At 36.1% G+C, this 24,478-nt stretch overlaps 2 protein-coding genes across 6 annotated transcripts in view; both read right to left on the reverse strand.

The window, feature by feature from the left end:
- Positions 1 to 7,272, reverse strand: part of LOC125668240 (interferon regulatory factor 1-like) — a 31,093-nt gene extending 23,821 nt beyond the window's left edge. Inside the window, exon 1 of one of the 2 annotated variants that reach the window (XM_056164139.1) lies at positions 7,153 to 7,272. In XM_056164139.1, the coding sequence (XP_056020114.1) occupies positions 7,153 to 7,194 (42 nt within the window). In that variant the 5' untranslated portion in view covers positions 7,195 to 7,272. The remainder of the gene's footprint in view (positions 1 to 7,152) is intronic. The other variant, XM_048902094.2, reaches the window with a different exon arrangement.
- A 1,624-nt stretch (positions 7,273 to 8,896) lies between these two features.
- LOC125668245 (nuclear receptor coactivator 4-like) lies at positions 8,897 to 24,436 on the reverse strand. 4 transcript variants are annotated; one of them, XM_056164142.1, is made up of 8 exons: positions 24,298 to 24,436; positions 20,873 to 20,963; positions 18,362 to 18,549; positions 17,428 to 17,680; positions 16,483 to 16,840; positions 15,320 to 15,534; positions 10,429 to 10,564; positions 8,897 to 10,241 (listed from the first exon to the last, which is right to left on the reverse strand). In XM_056164142.1, exons 1-8 carry the CDS (start codon positions 24,324 to 24,326, stop codon positions 9,697 to 9,699), a joined length of 1,815 nt encoding a protein of 604 aa, XP_056020117.1. In that variant the 5' UTR covers positions 24,327 to 24,436; the 3' UTR covers positions 8,897 to 9,696. The 4 variants fall into 4 exon arrangements, with proteins under 4 accessions (XP_056020117.1, XP_048758058.2, XP_056020118.1 ...); XM_048902101.2 differs by having other exon boundaries at positions 17,428 to 17,683; XM_056164143.1 differs by lacking the exon at positions 24,298 to 24,436 and adding an exon at positions 24,060 to 24,191 and having other exon boundaries at positions 17,428 to 17,683.
- Positions 24,437 to 24,478: the final 42 nt, after the last annotated feature.

Raw genomic sequence — 24,478 nt, forward strand, 5'->3', positions numbered from 1 at the left:
AAGTCAGCATTTCGCAAATTCTATGGTCGTTATAACGATCTAGTTCGTCAATACAATCTCGCATTAGGTCAAATGCTGTCTGACGTGTTTCATACCGATTGTTAAGCCGTTCTTGGCACACTGATTTTGACTGCGGATAACTCCGTTTACCTGATCAGGATATGGGGCTCACGGCGGGTGTGACCGGTCAACAGGGGATGCTTACTCCTCCTAGGCACCTGATCCCACCTCTGGTGTGTCCAGGGGTCCGTGTTTGCCCAAATATCTATTTTGTATTGCTTGTAGGAGTTATGAGATTGATCACTGTTCGTTATCTTCACCTTGCATTCAAGCCTTTTACATATGTTCGTAGTCGTAGCTTTTAACGTTTTGCAGAAACCAATCATGTGGATTTTCCCCGAGGTGCAAAACCCTGGTGTAAACAGACAGGATCATAATCAGCTTATTGTTCCTCTTGACCGTGCTGATGCTAAAGAATATCAGGATGCTATCCACATCATGTGGACTCAAACAATTGCTACAAAAATAGATGGTTGGACACCTAATCATTTTGTTGCCTGTATTCACAAGCACGAGGAACCTCTTTCAAAGCGTTCGAGGTTATCCTTTGAGGATTCTGAACCTCATCGCTCATTTGAACCAAAACAATCACAAGATAGTCCTTCCCCACTCTTGGAGTCTAATACAAATGAGGAGTCTATTGAAACAGGTAAATTGGGGGGGGGGGGGGACTGCAAACAAAGAAACAGACATGTTAAGGTTGCTTCCTTTATTGATTCTTCTTCTTCAGAAAATGATATCTCAGATATACCAGTTCAAAAGGCCCAGGTTGTACATGAAAAATGGCATACACCAGGGATCGGTAGTACCCCAAATCAGCCACAGAATATTTTCTTTCCAGCAAAAAAGTTTGGTAAAAAGATGAGATCTTTCAATGCCTCCTGGTTTGATCGGTGGTCTTGGTTACATTATGTAGAAATCAAAGATGCTGTATTCTGTTTTCCTTGCATAAAATCATTTCAGAAGAAGACTCTCAGTTGTCACAAGAAAGAAAAAGCTTTCATATCAAGTGGTTTTAAAATCTGGAAAAAAGCAACCACAAAATTCGCCGCACACGAGAAAAGTGATTGCCATAAAGAGGCAATGGAAAGGTTGAGTTTACGATAAAGGAGGAGGTTAAAGATGTTGGAGAATGTCTTTCAAAGACGAACGAAGTCGAGAAGAAGTCTAACAGAGAGAATTTGCTTAAAATCACAAACATTTTGAAGTTTCTTGCTCGACAAGGAATTGCTCTTCGGGGTGACAAAGACGAGAAAAACTCGAACTTTAATCAACTTCTCATGCTAAAGGCTAAACGCGATCCCCAGCTTCAGGAATGGCTACAACGCAAGACAAATAAGTATGCTGCTCCAGATATACAAAATGAAATTTTGCAGGTGATGGGGTTGCAGGTTTTGCAACAAATTGTTGCTTTCATCAAATCGTCTGAATTCTTTTCAATAATGGCAGACGAAACACGAGATCTTTCCAACGAAGAGCAACTTGTTTTATGCCTTCGATGGGTTGATCAAAATTTTACCGCTCATGAAGATTTATTAGGGATGAACTGTCTTTCTGACATTGGGGCTAATTCAATAACCCTAGCAATTAAAGATGCCCTTTTGAGGTTCGATCTGCCTATCAACAAAGTACGAGGCCAGTGTTATGACATGGCTGCTTCTATGGCTGGTTCAAAGACAGGTGTTGCAACAAAAATTCATGCACTTGAACCCAGAGCCCTTTACATACACTGTTATGGTCATGCTCTTAACCTAGCTTGCAGTGATTCTATTAAGGGATGTAAGTTGCTTAGAGATACCCTGGACATTGCAAAGGATATAACAAAGTTGATTAAAGAATCTCCAAGAAGGAAGATGATTTTCAATACATTAAAAAAAATACCCAAAATCTAGACAAAACGTCAGCGGGAATAAGGGTTTTGTGTCCCACAAGATGGACAATAAAAGCCGACACATTTTTGAGCATTTTGTCAAACTATGAAATTCTAAGAAATGTTTGGGATGAAAGCCTCCAATACGCGCGTGAGGTAGAAATGAGAAACAGAATTAGGGGAGCGGTTGCTTATATGTGAAGGTTTGATTTCTTTGGGTGTTTACTGAGTGAAAAACTTTTACGTTATAGTGATAATTTGGCAAGGGCTCTACAGGCTCCAAATCTCTCGGCGAGTGATGGTCGAAAATTGGCATCAACGACAATGAGTGCTTTGCAAAGTCTCCGAGATGAGACAATCTTCAGTCAGTTTTACGAGGAAGTTGTTGAAAAAGCAAAATAGATGAACACCGATGATCTTGTTCTTCCTAGAAAACACAAAATCCCTCATAAACTTGATGATGGGACAGCAGCACATACTTTTTCATCGTGTGCAGATATCTATAGGAAAGATTTCTACGAGACATTAGATCTGCTTTTAGCTGGCATAAAATCTAGATTTGATCAACCAGGTTACAAAGCTTATGTTAATCTTGAAAACCTCGTAATTAAGGCTTGCACAGGTCAAACGTTTGAAGAAGAATTCAATTTTGTCACGACCCTATATGATAGAGATTTGAAGCGAAAGGATCTTATAATGTTAAAGACTGTTTTGCCAAAAGATTTTACGCCAGAGTACCAAGTGTGGTTGAATTTTTCAGACATTCAAATGAAAAAAGTCTGTTTGCCGAGATCCTCAAAATTCTCAAACTAATTTTGGTACTTCCTGCAACTAACGCTACCAGTGAGCGCTCATTAAGCGCCTTGAAAAGATTGAAAACATCACTGAGATCAACAATGAGCCAAATACGAACAAACAATTTGCTTTTAATGCATGTTCATAAAAATGAGACTGATGAACTGAATCCAGAAAAAATAGTTGAGGAGTTCGTAAGTGAAAGTGAACACAGACTGGCGATTTTTGGAAAGTAATTAGTTTTCCGAGTACTAAATACCTTATGACTCAGAAATGATTGATAACAAAATGATAAAGATATATATATATATATATAAAAAAAAAAAAAAAGATTTTTAAAAAATCCTTAACACCCCCCCCCCTCCAAAAAAAACCAAAAAAACCCCAAACAAAACTTAAAATTAAAGTTGAGGGGTTTTCTGGGAAACTAATTAGATTCTATGTACATAATTAGATTTATGTACATGACGTACACCTCAATGCTTGCACATATTTATGCAGTTATCTTTTTACTAATGGTTTTGTCGATATCACTTTTTTGTCGTAAATTACTTTGGTGTGGTGCCCCCCCCCCCACCCCAAGTGAAACTGCTTCCTACGGGCCTGCATTTAGATCACCTACTATCTACTCATACTGCTTAAATATTCATTAATGCATATTTTTTGTCGTCAATGTAGCAAAAGTTAAGAATTCTGCAAATAGATCCGAAGTGTCTGAGCATACCAGATGGTTAAGTCTTGCAAACTTCCGATGTACATGTAGCTTATTTATCGTATTGTTCCGTGTAATATAGCAATTGTGCAAATACTAGTTATAAATGCAACAAAAAGCCGTGACCTACCTTTCGGCGAATTTCGAAGCGAAGAAAATCGACTCCCTCTGGCGTTATAAGTGACTCCCTCGTTCTTTTTTGCGACTCCCCCAAAGTAACGGTTTGACACGGTGGGGTAGTTATAAGAAGAGAAAAATCGTTTCTCTGTAATTTTTTATCCGGCCTAGATTTCAATCTGTGAACAGCGAACTTATTTTTTTAATCTACCTCAAACGATAGAAGGTGTCACCACCTATCTAACGTCGGTGAAATATCCAAATAATTGAAGAGAAAATGAAAAGGGGAGAATAAGGAAACAGTGAAAGTCGTTATTTATGACGAGGCAGTATCTGGGTAGGTCTATTTTCTGTGGTATGAGACTGTACAGCTAGGTGTGTAGACAATTTTCTGTGGTATGAGACTGTACAGCTAGGTGTGTAGACAATTTTCTGTGGTATGAGACTGTACAGCTAGGTGTGTAGGTCTATTTTCTGTGGTATGAGACTGTACAGCTAGGTGTGTAGATCTATTTTCTGTGGTATGAGACTGTACAGCTAGGTGTGTAGATCTATTTTCTGTGGTATGAGACTGTACAGCTAGGTGTGTAGATCTATTTTCTGTGGTATGAGACTGTACAGCTAGGTGTGTAGATCTATTTTCTGTGGTATGAGACTGTACAGCTAGGTGTGTAGATCTATTTTCTGTGGTATGAGACTGTACAGCTAGGTGTGTAGGTCTATTTTCTGTGGTATGAGACTGTACAGCTAGGTGTGTAGATCTATTTTCTGTGGTATGAGACTGTACAGCTAGGTGTGTAGATCTATTTTCTGTGGTATGAGACTGTACAGCTAGGTGTGTAGGACTATTTTCTGTGGTATGAGACTGTACAGCTAGGTGTGTAGATCTATTTTCTGTGGTATGAGACTGTACAGCTAGGTGTGTAGGTCTATTTTCTGTGGTATGAGACTGTACAGCTAGGTGTGTAGATCTATTTTCTGTGGTATGAGACTGTACAGCTAGGTGTGTAGGTCTATTTTCTGTGGTATGAGACTGTACAGCTAGGTGTGTAGGTCTATTTTCTGTGGTATGAGACTGTACAGCTAGGTGTGTAGATCTATTTTCTGTGGTATGAGACTGTACAGCTAGGTGTGTAGATCTATTTTCTGTGGTATGAGACTGTACAGCTAGGTGTGTAGATCTATTTTCTGTGGTATGAGACTGTACAGCTAGGTGTGTAGATCTATTTTCTGTGGTATGAGACTGTACAGCTAGGTGTGTAGACAATTTTCTGTGGTATGAGACTGTACAGCTAGGTGTGTAGATCTATTTTCTGTCGTTATTTATGACGAGGCAGTATCTGGGTAGGTCTATTTTCTGTGGTATGAGACTGTACAGCTAGGTGTGTAGATCTGTGTATCCCAGTTTCATATCTCTTCCCTAATTAGGACGATGGGAGTGAAATTTGTTTTGAGAACAATTATAGTTGACTCTTCTTTTAAATTACACGGGACTTGCCAGCATTTACCCATTCATTGAACTGAACTGATTTTTAAAAAACTTATCCCATCACAGTTGTTTAATTTTACATAAAATTGATGGTAAGAAATCGTTAAGTGTTTTAAAGCATGCGATATTGTGGAGATTGAGTACATGTTGCAGTTTAAGATTCGAGTAGTCATTGTGTTGGGAAGCATGTTTTATTAATATTTCTTATTTAAAGGAGCACACTTTTCTTACAGAAGATTACTTGTTTGACTTCACTATATCTTCAAGTGTATTAGAATTAGAGACTTAACCCCTGAAATCAAACAAGAATAATTTCTTGTCTTTCTGACAATTTTTGGTGTTTAAAAACACAGAAATAGACGTATAAATCAGGCTCTGATGACAGGCCCCTATTTATTTGGTTTTTATCATTCTATAACCCGATAAAAAATTTATAATGAATGTTCGTAAACATTTTATATTTCAAAAGTTCTAAAGGATAAGTGTGTGCCCGGAACGAAAATTATAGCCGGAACCAAATTTACGAATTATAAGTGTGTGCGCGAAACAAAAATTATAGGTATTTAGCGTTTCGGCCGAAACGCTAACCTTCCTGGAACGTAAGTTATGCGACACCGGTCATAGGACTGGCGTAAGGCGGTGTACAGACAAATGAAATAAACCGGCGAAAAAAAATATGGCGGAACACGTTGCTATCGTTCTTGTCTCTTTTATGATACATTTAAATCGTTCAAATCCTAGATCTATACTCCCCAGGAAAATTCCATAAAAGCAGTGTATAAAATACGATTTGAATATATATATCGTAAAAGTCACAAAGATGACAGCAACTTGTTCTACTCTATTTTCCCGCCTGTTTGTCAGTGCGAACGCAAACAATTATCGTCTGCTCGATATCAATCAATCTTTTCAGCCAATACCCTCCCTTGGTCTTTGAGATTGACTGATCAGTTCTCGGTGGCAAGAAGCAGGACGGAAGCAATAACGAGGATGAATGTCGCATAGTCTAATTAAATTCAGATCCTAGAATACGCTCACAATCGCCTACGCAGAGTATACGGCGCGGATCTAAGAAATCTGATTTTAATTATCTGATTGAATGTCGCACGACTTCTTTTTACCATTCAAAATAGAAACAATGGTCATTTTTAACGAATTGATCAGTAATGATCATATAACTAACAGTATTGTAAATATCGGATCGGTCTTGGATCAATTAATAAAATTTCAATAGTTTTCTCAACTTATATTTCCTGGTTCAATGGAAAAAGGACAAATCTAAAGTGGCCCCTATGAAGGTTTTCTGTTATTTTTACCAAATTAGTGGCGGATCTAGAGGGGGAGTCAGAAGGTTGCACATATACCCCCATATGTTGAATATGTTTTTTTCAAAATAAAGGTCATCTTTTGCCATTCCTGGGTTTTCAACTCACCCTCACCCCAACCTTCTTGAGATGAAAAGGTACAAACTTGGGTCACAACCCACCCCCCTCCTTAATAATCTTCTGGATCCGCCACTGCAAGTAATTCGTATTTCCCATTAAAGATTTTCTTATCAACTATCCATATTGTAACTAAAAAAGAATTCCTTTAATTTATAAGGAAGTCATCCATTATGACGATGTAGAGTACCTCCTTAAGGTGATTGTCAAGAGTTTACGTGGGTTTGATATAAGAAAGCTGTACCAACTATAAGCTTTATCTAGTGTGAAAATCAAAACACATACTGACATTTAAAGTTGATGGGTACACGGATAGATAAGCACCATTATATTGTTACATTTTATAAGTATATTATTTTATCAATCATTGTCATTTGTATCTGCAAGTACATCCCCATAAACGTGACTCACATACCGTGATTTATATACAAGATGTTAAACGTGACTCACATACCGTGATTTATATACAATATGTTATATGATGTAGGAAGAGATAATGATATTTTCTCTCAAAAACAGCTTTATAGTGTAGATAAACTTTCACAGACGTCCCAGTAATTACCCAAGATCCTTTACAATACCATATATGAATCCTAGACATAGTGAGGACCTCCTCACTAAATACGGAGAGAGAGAGAGAGAGAGAGAGAGAGAGAGAGAGACTTACCCTGCGGTGTTTTAAGCAGCCACTAATGCACCACTGAGACATGGGCAGTGTATAGTAATTGTGTATTATTATGTTTAAAACAAGGAAATAATTTGAGGAAAATATTCTCCGGAAGCGCCAGAAAAAGTGTCATCATAGCTCTTGATCTCACCAGGCATGAGATAGAGATTCAATGTTATTTTGGACTGAAGTGATTTGATGATACTTACAATTTTTTTTTTAAGAGACACTCACTTTTTACAGCAAACGATGTATGCTGCGACCCCCCCCCCCCCTCCTCATCCCTGGGCGAGATGGGGCCCACATTTGTGGCATAAAGGTTTGCATATAGGGAGATATAAGGCATCTTTCAAAAATACATTTGTTTAAAAAAAAATCAAAATACATAAGAGCATAATTTGTCAAATGAATAGGAAAGCATTCTCTTGTAGTGTATATTTAAGTTTTTTCACACCATAAACGATGGTTCAGAATGGAGGTGGAACGTTTTAGACGGTATAAGAGATTTCTATATAACTACAAGGAGATGGTTTGACATATATTGAGATTTTACGAAAGGGGTTCAACGTTTTAAAGGTATTAAAAAAAATACGCATTGGAAAAAGTTTAAAAATTGTCTTCGAATGACGCAATCCAGACTATCTTTAAAAAAATAAAATAAAAACACACCACAATTTCCATAAATTGCGGCCTTTCTACCTTGGGATTATACTGACCCCCCCCCCCCTTTCACCCAGTTGTGAACAATTTTATTCAGAAAGTCAATACCTCCTCTCCCTCTCAAGTCTAGGTCACGCTCACGACAGCGCAATGTCAAATTCTTTTCTGCAAATATGTTTTTTTTTTTAAAGAGCAAAATATTATTGTTCACTTGTACAGATGTAAAATTTGAAGTGTAATCCGGAAGCTGTGACTTATGTGGACCATCATTTTAATGACGAACTTCCTTTTAAAACTTTAATGAAAATATAAATATTACGAATACATGTATATTCCATAAATAATATTGCCTAGTAGTGTAGCTCTGTAGATGAGCCTACTATAGTTCTAGCACCGGATTTAATTCTTGGTTACTTTCATCTTCACAAGTTCATTATTGTTGATAAGTTATTATTAATAACCCTTGACAAAACAAGATAAGATAAAAATTAAAGTTTTCAATTTCAAAATATCATTTATAAAACATACCCTCCACTGCCCATCCTTATAAGATGTTTCTGTTTAATGCCTGAACATAGATTCATGTTTTAACTGTACAAAGCCTTGAAAGGCGAAAGTGTCGCCAGTGGTTTCATCCACAATTTCAATATTTGACACTTCCTGGGTAGATGGTAGTATTAAACTAACAAGTCCAAAACAATGAAATAAGTTCGTAAATCATAGCATGATGCAATTCTTTACATGCATTTTGTGTTATTTTCCCAGATATCAAAAGTTTGTACATAATGCATCTTACAATGTTCGCATTTCCAATTCATTTGCCTTTGACTGTAATGATAGTCATTTTCTCATGCATGTGATGCAGTTGTAAACAATGTCTTCAAAAGATATCATATGGCAACACAGTGACATACCTCATTGTGACCAATCATTTATCAGATTGCAAGACAAGATCAACTTTTCACAAAGAGAACCTGCATCACTTCTGAGCTTTAAAGCTTCAGGTGTGAGCCCAGGTGGAGCAGCCATGAGAGCAGATCTTGGTGGTAGTAGCAAATATTCTCATTAAAAAACAACATCATCATTACTGTAGCTTGAACATTTATTGCACCCTATGTAAATGTCAAATAAGCTATGTGTACTCACATTTAAAGAGATTAAGGTACATAGTCACATGACTTCAAATTATCACAGACAGCCATTTAAATATATGGCAAATTATCAATTTTGACATATTTCAACTATGCCGATTTGTAAAATATCATCAAGATTAATGAACATATACAATACAAGTGGACATATACGAAAAAATGAAGTTGGTTTCAAAATTCTACATGTACAATATACAAATATGTGGATATATAATTTGTCTGGATACACAACCTACATTAATAGGTAATACAATGAAAATCCTTCTATATGATACCAAAATAATTTTCTTATAGAATACACCCCGAATATATGAGATCCTGTACAATGACATATGCTGTATTACAAGATTACAAGGCTTATCAAGGGCAATGAAAATGTACCCAAATATTGGATTGTGCAGGATCTTAATTTCACAAGTTCCACATTAAGAACCAAATAAACAAGTCAAAACATATTCCCATTTCATATGAATTTAAAATAACTTTTTTAAACATCTCATGTGATCATGATAGTAATTTCACCCCCCCCCCCCCCATTTTAAATTGTATAGAAATGCATTATATCTAATATAACTGGCAAGAATTTATATCTCTTAAAAAGAAGGATTTGTTATTCTTTCATTTTGCCAGAAATACCATTGGGAAAAATTTTTAAAAAAATAAATAAATAAAGAAAAAGAAGAAAAAAAACAACAAAACCCAAACAAATTATATACAAGCATTCCCAAAAACCTTATGATTTGACAGACTGGGTAGGTTTCATCAACCACTCTGGATTGTTTTTATGAAAGTTCTGAAACAAGCTGGTTTTTTCATTCTGCTTGCCTGGTGCACTCAGCCAGGTACTAACCGCAGGTTTCTGCATCAACCAATCCTGGTTGTCAATCGATGCCAGTGTTGGTATGACTATTTTCTGGGTCTCTGGGACACTTTTATCTTCCTTCAGTTTACCTGGAACTTTAATCCACGTTGACAGCTTTTTATCAAAATGCTTGAATGAAATTCCCTCTTGAGAATCCTTTTTAGAGGACACTGGCTTCAGCCAATCAGAAATGTTCTGACTGGTGTTGGTTAGGTACTTGTCAAATGGATTCGTCATACTGCTGTTGATTGGATTGGAGTTTCCTGGTTTCAGAAGCCAAGTGTTGGTATCCACAGGACCTGTGTAGGTTTTTTGTATCTTGCTAGGTATGGCAGTGACAGGGGTAAGTTTACACACTGGGTTCTTCTGGAGGAATTTATCAAGACAGCTGGGGTCTGTAGCACATTCCTTCATATCTAGAAAAAAAAAATTAAATCAGCTAAATGAATCCCATATAAAATCATTCTTTACCAAAGTAATTTTGACAACTTCAGGCCAAAATAAAAATGGACGAAAAGAAACGAGCCTCCCGTACCCTTTGCAATATAAAGTTTAAAAAGCATGTACCATAAATAAAAGTATAATATACATGACAAGCCATACCTGTACATGTTTCAGTCGCTGTACATAACCAGGTGAAGTCGCTCACTTTTGGGTGTTCATGACCTAAACAAGACCCAAGGTTTTCTATGTCCAGGGGTTTCTTGGACTGACATGCCTGACTACAACAGCTCTCGGTCTGAAAAGTCCAAATACAACACCTGATCACGATCTATCCGTAATTTGAAACAAATACAATTTCTCATTCTAAATACACATACATGTAATTGAATGCATTACAATGGTGCAAACTTGGAGACATAGTCCTCACTTTATTCCTATCAATAACACAGCATCACTACTCTATCATTTAATTTAACACACCATCACTACTCTATCTTTTAATTTAACACAGCATCACTACTCTATCATTTAATTTAACACAGCATCACTACTCTATCATTTAATTTAACACAGCATCACTACTCTATCATTTAATTTAACACAGCATCACTACTCTATCATTTAATTTAACACAGCATCACTACTCTATCATTTAATTTAACACAGCATCACTACTCTATCATTTAATTTAACACAGCATCACTACTCTATCATTTAATTTAACACAGCATCACTACTCTATCATTTAATTTAACACAGCATCACTACTCTATCATTTAATTTAACACAGCATCACTACTCTATCATTTAATTTAACACAGCATCACTACTCTATCATTTAATTTAACACAGCATCACTACTCTATCATTTAATTTAACACAGCATCACTACTCTATCATTTAATTTAACACAGCATCACTACTCTATCATTTAATTTAACACAGCATCACTACTCTATCATTTAATTTAACACAGCATCACTACTCTATCATTTAATTTAACACAGCATCACTACTCTATCATTTAATTTAACACAGCATCACTACTCTATCATTTAATTTAACAAGAGGCCCATGGGCCACATCGCTCACCTGAGTCACCTTGGTCCATATCAGAAGATTTTCCATATCTATTTGCATGTAAAACCGTAGTCCCTATTATGGCCCCAAACCTACCCCTGGAGGCCATGGTTTTTGCAAACTTGAATCTACACTACGTCAGAAAGCTTTCATGTAAATATGAACTTCTTTGGCCCAATGGTTCTTGAGAAGAAGATTTTTAAAGATTTCCCCTATATATTTGTATGTAAAACTTTGATCCCCTATTGTGGCCCCATCCTACCCCAAAAGGGGGGTGGGGGGTGGGGCATGATTTCAACAAACCTGAATCTGCACTATATCAGAAAGCTTTCATATAAATCTCAGCTTTTCTGGCTTAGTGGTTCTGGGAAGAAGATTTTTAAAGATTTTTCCTATATATTTGTATGTAAAACTTTGACCCCCTATTGTGGCCCCATCCGACCCCCGGGGGCCATGATCTTAGCAATTTATAATCTGCACTATATCAGGAAGCTTTCATATAAATCTCAGCTTTTCTGGCTCAGTGGTTCTTGAGAAGATTTTTCCTATAAATTTGTATGTAAAACTTTGATGCCCCCCTTGAGGCCCCATTCAATCCCCGGGGTCCATGATTTTAACGAACTTGAATCTGCACTATATCAACAACAACAAAAACAAACAAAAAAAACAAACTTTGACCCCCTATTGTGGCCCCATCCGACCCCCGGGGGCCATGATTTTAACAATTTAGAATCTGCATTATATAAGGAAGCTTTCATGTAAATCTCAGCTATTCTGGCTCAGTGGTTCTTGAGAAGAAGATTTTCCCTATATATTTGTATGTAAAACTTTGACCCCCTATTGTGGCCCCATCCGACCCCCGGGGGCCGTGATTTTAACAATTTAGAATCTGCATTATATAAGGAAGCTTTCATATAGATCTCAGCTTTTCTGGCTCAGTGGTTCTTGAGAAGAAGATTTTTAAAGATTTTCCCTATATATTTGTATGTAAAACTTTGACCCCCTATTGTGGCCCCATCCGACCCCCGGGGGCCGTGATTTTAACAATTTAGAATCTGCATTATATAAGGAAGCTTTCATATAGATCTCAGCTTTTCTGGCTCAGTGGTTCTTGAGAAGAAGATTTTTAAAGATTTTCCCTATATATTTGTATGTAAAACTTTGATCCCCTATTGTGGCCCCATCCGACCCCTGGGGGCCATGATTTTAACAATTTAGAATTTGCATTATATAAGGAAGCTTTCATATAAATCTCAGCTTTTCTGGCTCAGTGGTTCTTGTTGAGAAGATTTTTAAAGATTTTCCCTATATATTTGTATGTAAAACTTTGACCCCCTATTGTGGCCCCATCCGACCCCCGGGGGCCATGATTTTAACAATTTAGAATCTGCACTACCTAATAAAGCTTATCTATAAATTTCATCTTTTCTGGCCCAGTGGTTCTTGAGAAGAAGATTTTTTAATGACCCTACCCTATTTTTACCTTTTCTTGATTATCTCCCCTTGGAAGGTGGCCTGGCCCTTTATTTTAACAATTTAGAATTCCCTTTACCTAAGGATGTTTTGTGCCAACTTTGGTTGAAATTGGCCCAGTGGTTGTTGAGAAGAAGTTGAAAATGTGAAAAGTTTACAGACGGACGGACGGACGCCGGAATACGGGTGATCAGAAAAGCTCACTTGAGCTTTCAGCTCAGGTGAGCTAAAAATTGTATGTAGGTATTAATATGTAGACATGTCATTTTCACTGTTTGATTTTGGGGCTTTACAAGGATATACAGTGTTATAATGCCACCCCTGCTCATTGCCTGAAAATCCTAAAGAACAGATTCCTCCCATGTTAGCACACACGTTATAATGCCAACCTGCATTATGCCATATGTCACTGATTTTCACAAACAAATGGTCAAATTTTATAGGGTTTACCCTTGATAATAATGCCAATTACCTAACACCCATCCGTAATCATACCTGTACCTTGAAAGCAGTGCAGTAAAATGTTACAGGCTGGACAAGGCATTCAGGTTAATTACTAATAATTGCTGAATTAAACTCAAGATCTAAATGTTTATACAGAATGGAACCCAAATAAATTTACGGAATTGAATTTCTTTTGACTACTCGGTGAATTTGTCAGTAATGGTGAATTTGTTATATTGCCACCCCCGCTTTATTGACCATATTCGTCTCGAGTAAAAGTTGACAATATATCACAATAGGCCTATGGACCACAATGCTCACCTGAGTCTTCAGAAGATTTTTAGAGGACTGTTTACCCTCTTTATTCCAATGAAAATTTTTGGCCCCATACTATGACCACAAACAACCCTAGCCCCACAGGGTCATGACCTTACTGACCTTAAATTCACACAGAATAAGGATGCTTCAGCATCAGTATTATTTACTCGACCTTGCTGTTCTGAAGAAAAAGGTTTTTAAAATTTTAAATATATTCCCACATAAAATTTTGGTCCACTGTTGTTGCCCCACCTACCTCTACGGAACCATGATTCAAACAAACTTTAATAATCTGTACTGAGGATGAATGCAATGGCCCTGCTGTTCTTGAGAAAAAAAATTTCCACACACCCCTTATATTCCATATTGCAGCCCAAACCTAACCCCAGGGCATTGATTTGAAGAAATCTGAATCTAAACTACCTGAGAATGCTTACATTTGAATATGGCTATCTTCTTATATTATGTAAAACTTTGATCACCTACTTTGCCTAATCCTACCCCCCCCTTGAGGTCTATGATTTGAATAAACTTGAATTTGCACTACACTTCGTTCCTCTCTCCATCACCAATGGGTCCATTCATTCCTACTCGCTCATTCTCATGAATAATTAATAAGGCAATCTGATTGGGCGCTCATAGTATACCCTGAGTGAATTTGTGCAATCAACAAGACGCTTTCAGTCCAATTTCGGTATACAATTGTTATGATAGCAAAGTTCATTCCCTCATCAGAGGGCATGTTACAGAAAAGTGCAAGTAGCGCACGGAACTCTGGGTAGAGAATGAACAAAGTTAAGTTAATGCTACCTTTAAAAACAGAAGAGTTCCGTTACTATAACAATTACTTTGATTGGACGATTTTTAAATATTCATGAGAATGAGCGAGTAGGAATGAAAGGACCCATGGATGATGGAGAGAGGAACGAAGTGTAATCAACCGTGGGTTTCCGACAATGTACCTGTGGATGTTTGCATATCAATGTAACTAATCATGGCACTGTTGCTCTCGAGAAAAACATTTTTGAAAGTTTTCTTTCCTATATATTCCCATATAAAAGCCTGGTTTCCCTACCCCCCCCCCCCCCCCCAATTACACTACCTGATAATGCTTGCATATTAATTTGACTATTCAAGACATTGCTGTTCTTAGGATTTTTCCCAATATCCCTGTGTTCTAAAACTTTTCCCCCTATTGTGGCCCCATCCTACTCCTTGGGATCATGATTGAACTTTTTTGAATGTACCCATTAAGAAATTTTTCACATAAGTTTTGTCTTTCAGGTCCAATGGTTCTTGAGAAAAATTTTAAAAGATGCCACCATATCTTTACTATTTCTTAATAATAGCCCTTTTGAAAAGTGTGCAACTCTACATTTGAACAATTCTGAGTCTCCCTTTGCCCATGGATTCTCTATAGCAAGTTTGGTCGAAATTGGTAGTTCTGGAGAAGAAGTAAAAAATGTGTAAAGTTTACATACGGATAGACAGACAGATGGATGCCAGACAACAGGTGATCAGGAAAGCTCACTTGAGCTTATAGCCCAGGAATAAAAAACCAACCGGGCACACAGATTCATATGACACATTACCACAAAGTTCGAAAAAAATAAGTAAACAAAAAAAAATATATATAAAAAAAAAAATTTCATTTAAAAAAATCAACAGATAGGCAGACTAACAAAGTGATTCTCATAAATCCCAAAGGTTTCAATAAGGGAGGAGTTCCTTTTACCTTTTTCGCTAACCAATGTTTTGTGTCCTGTGATACTGTGGCAAAGTAGTGCTGGAAAACATCATGGGTCTTGCTGTGAGTGGAACTAGGGGAGGAGCTGGTCTTCAGCCAGACAGTGGAGGAGGGCTTGTATTTCCACTGAAGCAGGTTTGGGGAGGAGTGGGCGGGGGAAATAACATAATCACGATGGAACTCCATGTCCACTTCTGGAGAGCCTGCAAAGACATCCTGTATTAGACTCACTCAAAAGTCAATGACCACATTCATCACCTCATTCTTTTAAACTATCTGGCATGACGTGGACTGTAATGTTATATACAGCATAAACTCATATCAAGATTTGCAATTAGCAATTTACAGGAAAACACGTTCACAGCGAATGTGCTGTGCACAATTTTGATTCCAAAGCATTATTCGATGAGGAGAAAATAAGAATTGTTCAAGATTGACTACCATGTATACTCGCCTATAGGTCGGTTCACCTATAAGTCGGTTACATTCTGTAGGCTATTTTGGAGGGATTTGCCATTGACCCGCTTATAAGTCGATAGAACTTTTTTCAAGAATCGGTTGACTAACGTTTTCACCTCTATTTCAAATAAAGTTTTGTGAAATGCACTGATATTCATTCATTTTCTCAACAAATCAATTTCAATAATATACGCTTAAGATGAAGAAAATCATTAAAATATGTAAAAACTTGTACTTTATGCATATAATCTTAGAATAAATGAATAATATAATATGTCCATTCAACATTAATCATTATAATCATCGGAGTACGAAGTTGTTAAAAAAAACCCACTACATTAAACTATCCAGAAAAATGTTAATCTTCTTAGGATTCACCTATAAGTTGGATATAGAGTTTTGGATCAAATTTTAACTCCCAAAAATCCGACTTATAGGCGAGAATATACGGTACATTAACTTTACTCTCTACATAATAATCCGACTTATAGGGGAGAATACACGGTACATTAACTTTACTCTCTACATAATAATCCGACTTATAGGGGAGAATACACGGTACATTAACTTTACTCTCTACATAAAAATCCGACTTATAGGGGAGAATATATGGTACATTAACTTTACTCTCTACATAATAATTTGACTTTGGTGTTAGAATGTCCTTGACAGTGAACCCTATTGAGACATACCACATGATCCTCCACTTTCTACAATCTCAAAATCATCCTCATCTTCCAGGTCTTGCTTGATTTGCTTCAGCCAACTCTGGGTGCTGGAAAATGTCCCTTGAGAGGTCAAGCTCGGTACACTTAAACTGGAGGTCAAGGACGAAGTATGGCCCGACATGATTGATGTGACGCTATTAGTAGCTGAGTAGACGGATCCCAAGCTTCTGCTATCAGTCGTCTGCTGCAACCAATCATCTTTCTTGTTGCTTAACTTTGGCATGGTGAATTTGGAGGCAGATTCAGAGGTGTTTGTAATGGTAGAAGATCGTGCCAGCCAATCATTTACAGAAGGAGACAGCTTAGGAATTTTCACATCAATCTACAATATAAAACCGCCCACATTATCATAGATAATTTGGAATATTAATGAAAACCACTTGTGAAACAATCATAGCTAATATGTTTCCTAAACTCCTAGAATTAGTGATTAACAAAAACTTTTTGTCACAATTGCAGTTCTGTATTGCTTATATTAATCTAAGATTCTCTTTCTCAGAATTCAAGACTGTTCAGAAATCCAGAGTTCTATAGGAGCGGTTGAGAACGTTTTTATATCATCTATGATGTACACAAAGCAATACATAGAAATGAACTTACGAAAGGCATACCTTACTACCTTACAAAAAAATTCTCACACCTGGAATATACCTTGGAGAATACCATTTGTTTTACAGATATTCTTTTCCTACCTGTGCAGTTACAAATTCCCTAGTTACATCACCTCACTACAAGACATTGTCACACCCCCCCCCCCCAAAAAAAACCCCAAACCATATGCAAGTTTCATTACACACCTTATGTTGTACAAAATAACCCTCTAATGTAGAGTTCTTTAGTCATGCACAGGATGCAATAGCCAGAATGCCCTAACCCCCCTCCCCCTTTCATCCCTCTTTCCACACTTACCTGGGAGCTGGGGGCCCTAGCCTGCTGGACCTCCTCCACTGTCTTGTACAGGATGTGATGGTCGGCATCATCGTACTCCTCTACATGTCTGGGCAGACTGGTGGATGGATTCCCTGGCTGGATGAACACAGAGTGCGGGAGACCACTAGCATCTATCTTGCCAAAGCGGTTGATGTTCTCCCTCAATAATCCAGCCTCACAGCGGAAGGTCAAATATGGGGACTCTTCTGGCTTCAGGTCATTGGGGTCAATTCTGCTTAGAATGCAAGACTTAATTTTCAACAACTTGCTTAATGATAAATGTATTCACTGTCATTGGAGGAAATAGAAAAGTATTGCAGATACACGTACTCAAATCTAATTATTTTAACCTACATTTCTGTATCATCAATGATATTGTAAACTTTCCAGAAATATTATAGTTGGCCACTATTTTTTGTTTATTATCACAGGAAGTGTGTTTATTTTGGAACAGCATGCATGGATAGATGATATCCCACGTTTTGTTTAGTATGTTATAGCTCAATAATGTTGGACTCATCAATGTGTGAGTAAATTCATGTAGATTTATTAAGTATGAGTTCTATAGTTATCCGATGTAGACTGTTATGCGGTTTTGACGAACTATGGAATGGCTGTTCAAACTAATTTGTAGGATTAATCTTGGTGTGAAAACTACGGAACAAAGTTTTGTCATGAATTTGGTAATTTTTGTACTTTCATTTGTAGGTTGAAACACTGGAATAAGTGGTAACTACAGATGGTGTATTGATTTATTGTTGAGCTATACAATTTCCTTGATGTCATTTTTCTATTTTCCATTCAATTAACAATAATATGTAGTTAAAATGTTTGATCACCTTAGTCTGAACCAGTAGTTAACTGGACATCTATTTTGATCTATCCATTTCTATCAAAATTTAAGTTCTGTTACCTAGCTTGAGTTATGCCCCCTTTCTGGGTCTGGATGACTCCCAGAAGTTTGTGTAGTTTTGCTTGCTGGTTGTTCAGAACCTCTTCCTTGGCACTCTGCAGTAACTCCACCTGGTTCAGAAGCCACACCTCTCGGTTCCTCAGGGCCTCTAAATTACGACTCACTGCAGTCTGAACTTGCAATTTAACCTAAAATGAGAAGATGAAAATTCTGCTGTTTATAAAAAATATTTGGCTAGGAACTTCCGGTCACATGATTGACTGGTATGGACATGTGAAAACCAGCTCCACAACATTGGTCAAATTAAGTTGAAATCAAACAAAGGTTTGCGGAAATTCCCGCCCAGTTGTACAAAGGTGTTTTCCAAGTGTGATTTCGAGTAATTTGGAAAGATGTGACATCCAAAGGAAAATTTAAGCCCTGACGCACAGTTAGTAGTTCTGGTAACAGATAGACTGAAAAGTGTTCACTCGACCAATCTGACAGTTTTACTGAAGATAGTGAAGTTTCTATGCAGAATGACTTAAAGGACGTACAAAAAACTATCCAAGGAATTAGTAATAAGATTCCCAAGTTTGAAAAACTGTCGTCCGATTTAGAGAGGATCAATTCTGTGATCGAAGATCAAGATAGCGGGGTATGTGCAACACTGAGATATGTAGCCGAACAATCTGAAAGTGATTCAGACGAATTTTTTTTATATGCAATCCGAGAATGCTCAGCTACGTCGAAAAATAACCCTTATGCATTCCATGATTATAAATATGGATCGAAGGATGCAACATATGGTGTCCGAAATCACAGACTTGAGATCAAGGTCAAAGAAAGATAACATAATCATTCATAATCTGCCCTACACACCTGGTGAAAAACTGGATGAACATGTTCCACAAATCCTGAAAGAAACCTCGGGGTAGATGTTAGGTCAAATCATGTGGACATACAAAAACTACACTATCACCTAATAAATGTACCATTAATTCTTGAATTATCGCCCCTTAGCGCATCACAATTTTGACCATATCACTTAGCACATTTTTCTCGTTTTATAAATTTCCCATTATCACACTAAATCCACTTATCACCATTCAACACCATTTCCAGTACAAATGTCCATTTTAACATAAAAGATCTCGACAAATGCCACAGGTGTGTGTGCTCTTGAAACAAAGTAATCAACCAATAATTAAATTCCTACTGAAAGTCCAAACTGCAGTAAGAGTTCTGGTAAATTTTAAAGAAATTATTTGACTTGAACTTGTTTTGTTATGTATTTCATTCATGAGCAGGATTTTGGGTTCAGTCATTTCTACGTCACGAAAGCTATTGCTCGACAAGAAAAGAATTGTGCATCATGCATTCATGCTTATAATGTCCCTAAATCTATGCATATCTAAATAGCTAATTAATCATCTCACTACATTTTTTAGGAAGAAACCTATTAAAAGAGCTGTCAGAGATAATCTAGACTGTGTAATTAAGGACAACAAGAAGACACTGGGGCAGTTCTTTATTTACAGGGTGACACAATGAAACATAACTGTTTGTAAAACACGCGATGAAACTCAACCAACTTTTATTCTTATCAATGAGCAGACCTATTTTGATGTAATGTGTAGGGCTGAAACGATTCACCGAAATATCGATACTGTTCAATATAAACCCTCGATTCAATGTTCAATTCATTGCCTCAATTTTCGGTTCGATATGTTTATTACAAACTGGTTCAGTAAAATACATCAGGTTCGGCGTGTAATGATTATTTTTACTTGCATGGGGGACAAATTAGCGTCAAATAACGTTCAGACTGTTGTTTACTTTGAGTCTTACGAAAATGATAATACAATTCATCAACTTAAACTACAGAGCCAGCATGCATCTTACCATTTGGCAGTTTGGAAACATTTTGCTTTTAAAATTATGAATGTGAATCTTGGTAATTAAATTTTTCTTCTATGTTATTATTGGTTTCTTCTGTAAATTGTATCGTATTGAAAGTATTGAAACGTGGCATAAGTATTGCAATATGTATCGTATCGTGAAGGGGGAGTACTGTTTCAGCCCTAGTAATGTGATTTATATTTCTATCTATTTTGTGACTTGTTGGGATTTAACACAATGCATGCATTTTTTAATGGAAGAAATGAGTTTTAATGCATCATAAATCTTGTAAAATAGGTTGGAAAACAAATATGTGCAGCCATTACCCCCAAAATAATTTGGTGTCTTAATTAAATTATATCAACTTGATTCACCATCGAATTTGTTATACCATCACATTTTCTCAATAAAATATAAAAGACTACAATATAACAAGAAATGTTTGTGTCTTTTTTATCTAGATAGCAATTTTCAACAACATAAAAATCACAGAAATTATTGCACATAGTAAATAAGTTTTCATTCTATAATTTAATAAATATTAGAGAGAAAAATTAATTTTTAAAAAATTACTTCAGAATGAAGATTCAATATTAAAATTCAGAATTTTATGACTTCCCTTACTCTCACCTCACTGACGTTTTGTTGCAGTTTCCTTTTCACCCTATCGATTTCTTGGATGGCATTTTCTAGCTGTCTTGCTTGACTTTCCATTTCACAACTTCACATAAAAAGAAAACACCGATATATTTATATTACTGCTGCGTGCACCTGCAATTTTTTTCAGACAAAATTTGTCATTAAAAATGTAAGGCAATGGGTTGCCTGTTTGATTTATACTGCAAAGAAACTACGTAGTTATATGTACTAAAATACAACACAATACAGGTGAAAGCTTATCTACAATAACCCTGGACTGTCCAATTTTTCAGAATGTGAGACACTGCAATGTTTGTGTTGATAAATCAAAGGTTATAATCTTGATCTTGAAACAAGTACACATCAACACTTAATTAATAAATACTTAAAGCTGTATGGTCCGAATTACAATATTTTTTTCCATCTCGTAAAAACGCTATTAAATCATCGCACGTATGTAGTTATGAGGCTGTATGACATATCATACATTATTTCACCTGTTTCAACCCAAATTATTTGATTTTAAATCGATGTTTACAAATAACCGCGTCACTGCCATTTCGAGTGATAGTCACGTGACCAGTTCAAACTTTCAGATCAGCGGTGGTCTTATCTGTGTAAAGCTGTGTATTTTGTTACAACAGTACCATGTCATAAGTTTAATAGAAATGAAAATATCAAATACCTCTTAGTAATTCATTATTTTACGCTCTTTCAGTCTTAAAAGTAGACGAGTTAATACATCATGTTGGGATTCCCCTGACGCGCGTGGGTCTATTATGGGATGCTTTATATATGTACCACACTTATTTACTTTCTAAATAATATTCTCACTGTTTTCTTTTGCATGCAGATGTTTTCAAGCATGTAATTATGGGAAAGTTAATAACTTTATAAAGTAATTGATCTGCTTTAAAGTAATAATGCACAAAAGTAATACATGAACATCGGGTCATACAGCTTTAACCAGTTTCTCAGCCATTCTAAAACAATCGACCCCAAATGAACATTTTCATGTCGCTTAAGTTTTGAGCTTAAGATACTGGTATGAGATTATAATCTGTTTTCTTGTATGATTTTGTAAGAAAGTAAATATCAAAATGAGACCACAGTGCAAGTGTTAACAAATCATTTGATTTGAATACTTTTTTGTATATGGGTCATTTTATGTGAAATCCTTTAGTCGCCTGATGGGGTAATGTCATATAAGATGCTTAGAATGGTTAAAGTAGTTGGTCAATCTCCACGGTGAAAATTTTGTGGTACCAAAAGAAAGGTCTATACTGATCTGTACCGGAAATTTTCCGAAAAAAAACAAACAAAAAAAACTTCATCAGAACATTGAAATAAAAACTTTTGGGTTGGTGCGACTTTTTCAGACTCGGTTGGGCGAGGAGAAATAAACAATATTTTTATTTTTCACAAGGAATACACATCTAAAATATGAAAGCCCCATCAACATCCACTAAAAAGTTGTGGCCAGAGTTAAGGTTTTTGTGGATAAACACACAAATCATTCACTATATGCCCCTGAATGGCTGGTTACATAAGAGAAAACAAAGAGAAGAAACTCATCACCTTTTCAAATCCATGTTAATCCAAAATACAAGTTATTGTTCTAGTTTTCCAAAGCCCATAGAATAATTATGTATCCAACTTTGGATTTTAATCACATCTTATATGAAATATTTTGAAAATGCAGTTATGTAGCATCTGAAGTTCAAAGCCCCATACCATTAATCCTACATAACTTTCATGCATTTTTCTGTCCTATTCAGCTGTAAAAAATGTCACATACGTTCATCTACTTAAGTCACTCCAGTCCACAAACAAAATTTTTAAAAAACCTGTTGTGAGAAGTAAACAAATATATCATAACTAGCTTTCATTGTTTTTTATTCACAATGACTAACTATGTTTATTTATATCATAAAAACTATTGAAGACGTGGTTTTTTAGACTTAATAAAAACAACTGAAAACCCAAACAAACAAAACACAAAATCAAAACTCCCACCACTCTACGATGTCATACAAGTGCGTCAACTGGGCACCCAAGCTCGAATGTGTTTCTAGTAATTAACTGCAGGTATATTCACCCCTTTCATCTACTGCAAAAATAAGTTTGCAGTATCTTTTTTATTTATGATTTGATTAATTATTACCTGAACTAAAGATTCAAACCTTACAAGTAAATCAGTCACAGTCAAATAGTATCTTGGAGAAAATGTTAAAAATCACAGCACAAGTTAGCAGCAATATTCAAGCTGGTTATCTTATAATTGTTGGAATTTGGGATTCAGGAAAATAAAAAGTCCCATAGCAGCAGCCTACCGTGTTATATAATTCCCTAAAGCATCATTTAGAGAATGCCTGGACTGTCTCCGTCAATCGTGTTGGTGGCCTGTTACACCAACAACAAAAAAACCAAACCAAAAAGAAAAAAAGAAGTAAAAATGTTGGCTATTGTCCTGACACAAATTTTGGTTATATAAACAAACCTGTCTATACATCAGAGACTGTTTTAATGTTAGAAATAAGTTTTCAACAGTTTGATATTTTGTAATGTATCAATATATATGTGTATCTATGTATGGCTAACAACACATTCTTATATAATGTGCTTTAGTGCCAATAAAGAATTGAATTGAATTGAATTGAATAATAAAATTTAAAAATAATTTCAAATCAAATTTTTAAATAAATGAATTGATATAGACTATTCTTATTCTTTATTCTAAATGAGGGATTCAGGTTGTAGATTTTCAATATTTCTTTCTCTTTTTTTTTTTTTTTTTTACTTTCCGTGCATTTCATTGCGCATAGCATATTAGCGCCTAGGTATAGACTCTGGCCACTCCAGGAAAATATACCAATAACCGTACACGGTCCTGAAGGGGGTCTTGGGACACAGCAATGACCATTTCATGCTCCGCTCAGTCCAATGATCACATTGCATATATACATATTACTCTAAATACACTAAGACTGCACTGAATTTGGCACGTAGTTTTATAATGTAGGTCATCTCGAGGGCGCTAAACTGTCAGCGACAAAACAACACGTGTTCAGAGTTCACGTGTCGTACATTATTCAAAGAAAAATAAACAATCTCGTCTTTAATAAACATGTTGAGCCATACTTCGAGACAAAATAATTCATTAGGCCTATACACTAACCTTGTGGAAGTACGAGTACAGTTTTAAACCGACAGCGTGATATTTCACAAAATCATGACAATCATCGCCATATTTACATTAGCTTCCGTCACGTTCGCACTTTCTTCCTTCTATTTTGCTTTACATGGGCTACTGGGAAAGAGTTAATCAAAATCCTTATAACATTTGTTGCTCTTAATTCATTTTAACATTTTTTTCATTTATGAAACATTACAATATATGATATCTATGTACTTACAAATTAAATACATCAAATCCTTGGAACATGTCAGATCCCCTTGCGGCCTCAATCGTTTCCAGTCTGAAACGGAAATCACAGAAAATCCCGGAAATTTTTCAGAATTTGTCAATCATGTTTATGCTTAATCTATGCCGACATTTCTTTATCTAAACACATTAGCAATATGTTGATATTTCAA

This window comes from Ostrea edulis, chromosome 4 (assembly GCF_947568905.1).
Source record: "Ostrea edulis chromosome 4, xbOstEdul1.1, whole genome shotgun sequence".
Lineage (NCBI taxonomy): Eukaryota > Metazoa > Mollusca > Bivalvia > Ostreida > Ostreidae > Ostrea > Ostrea edulis.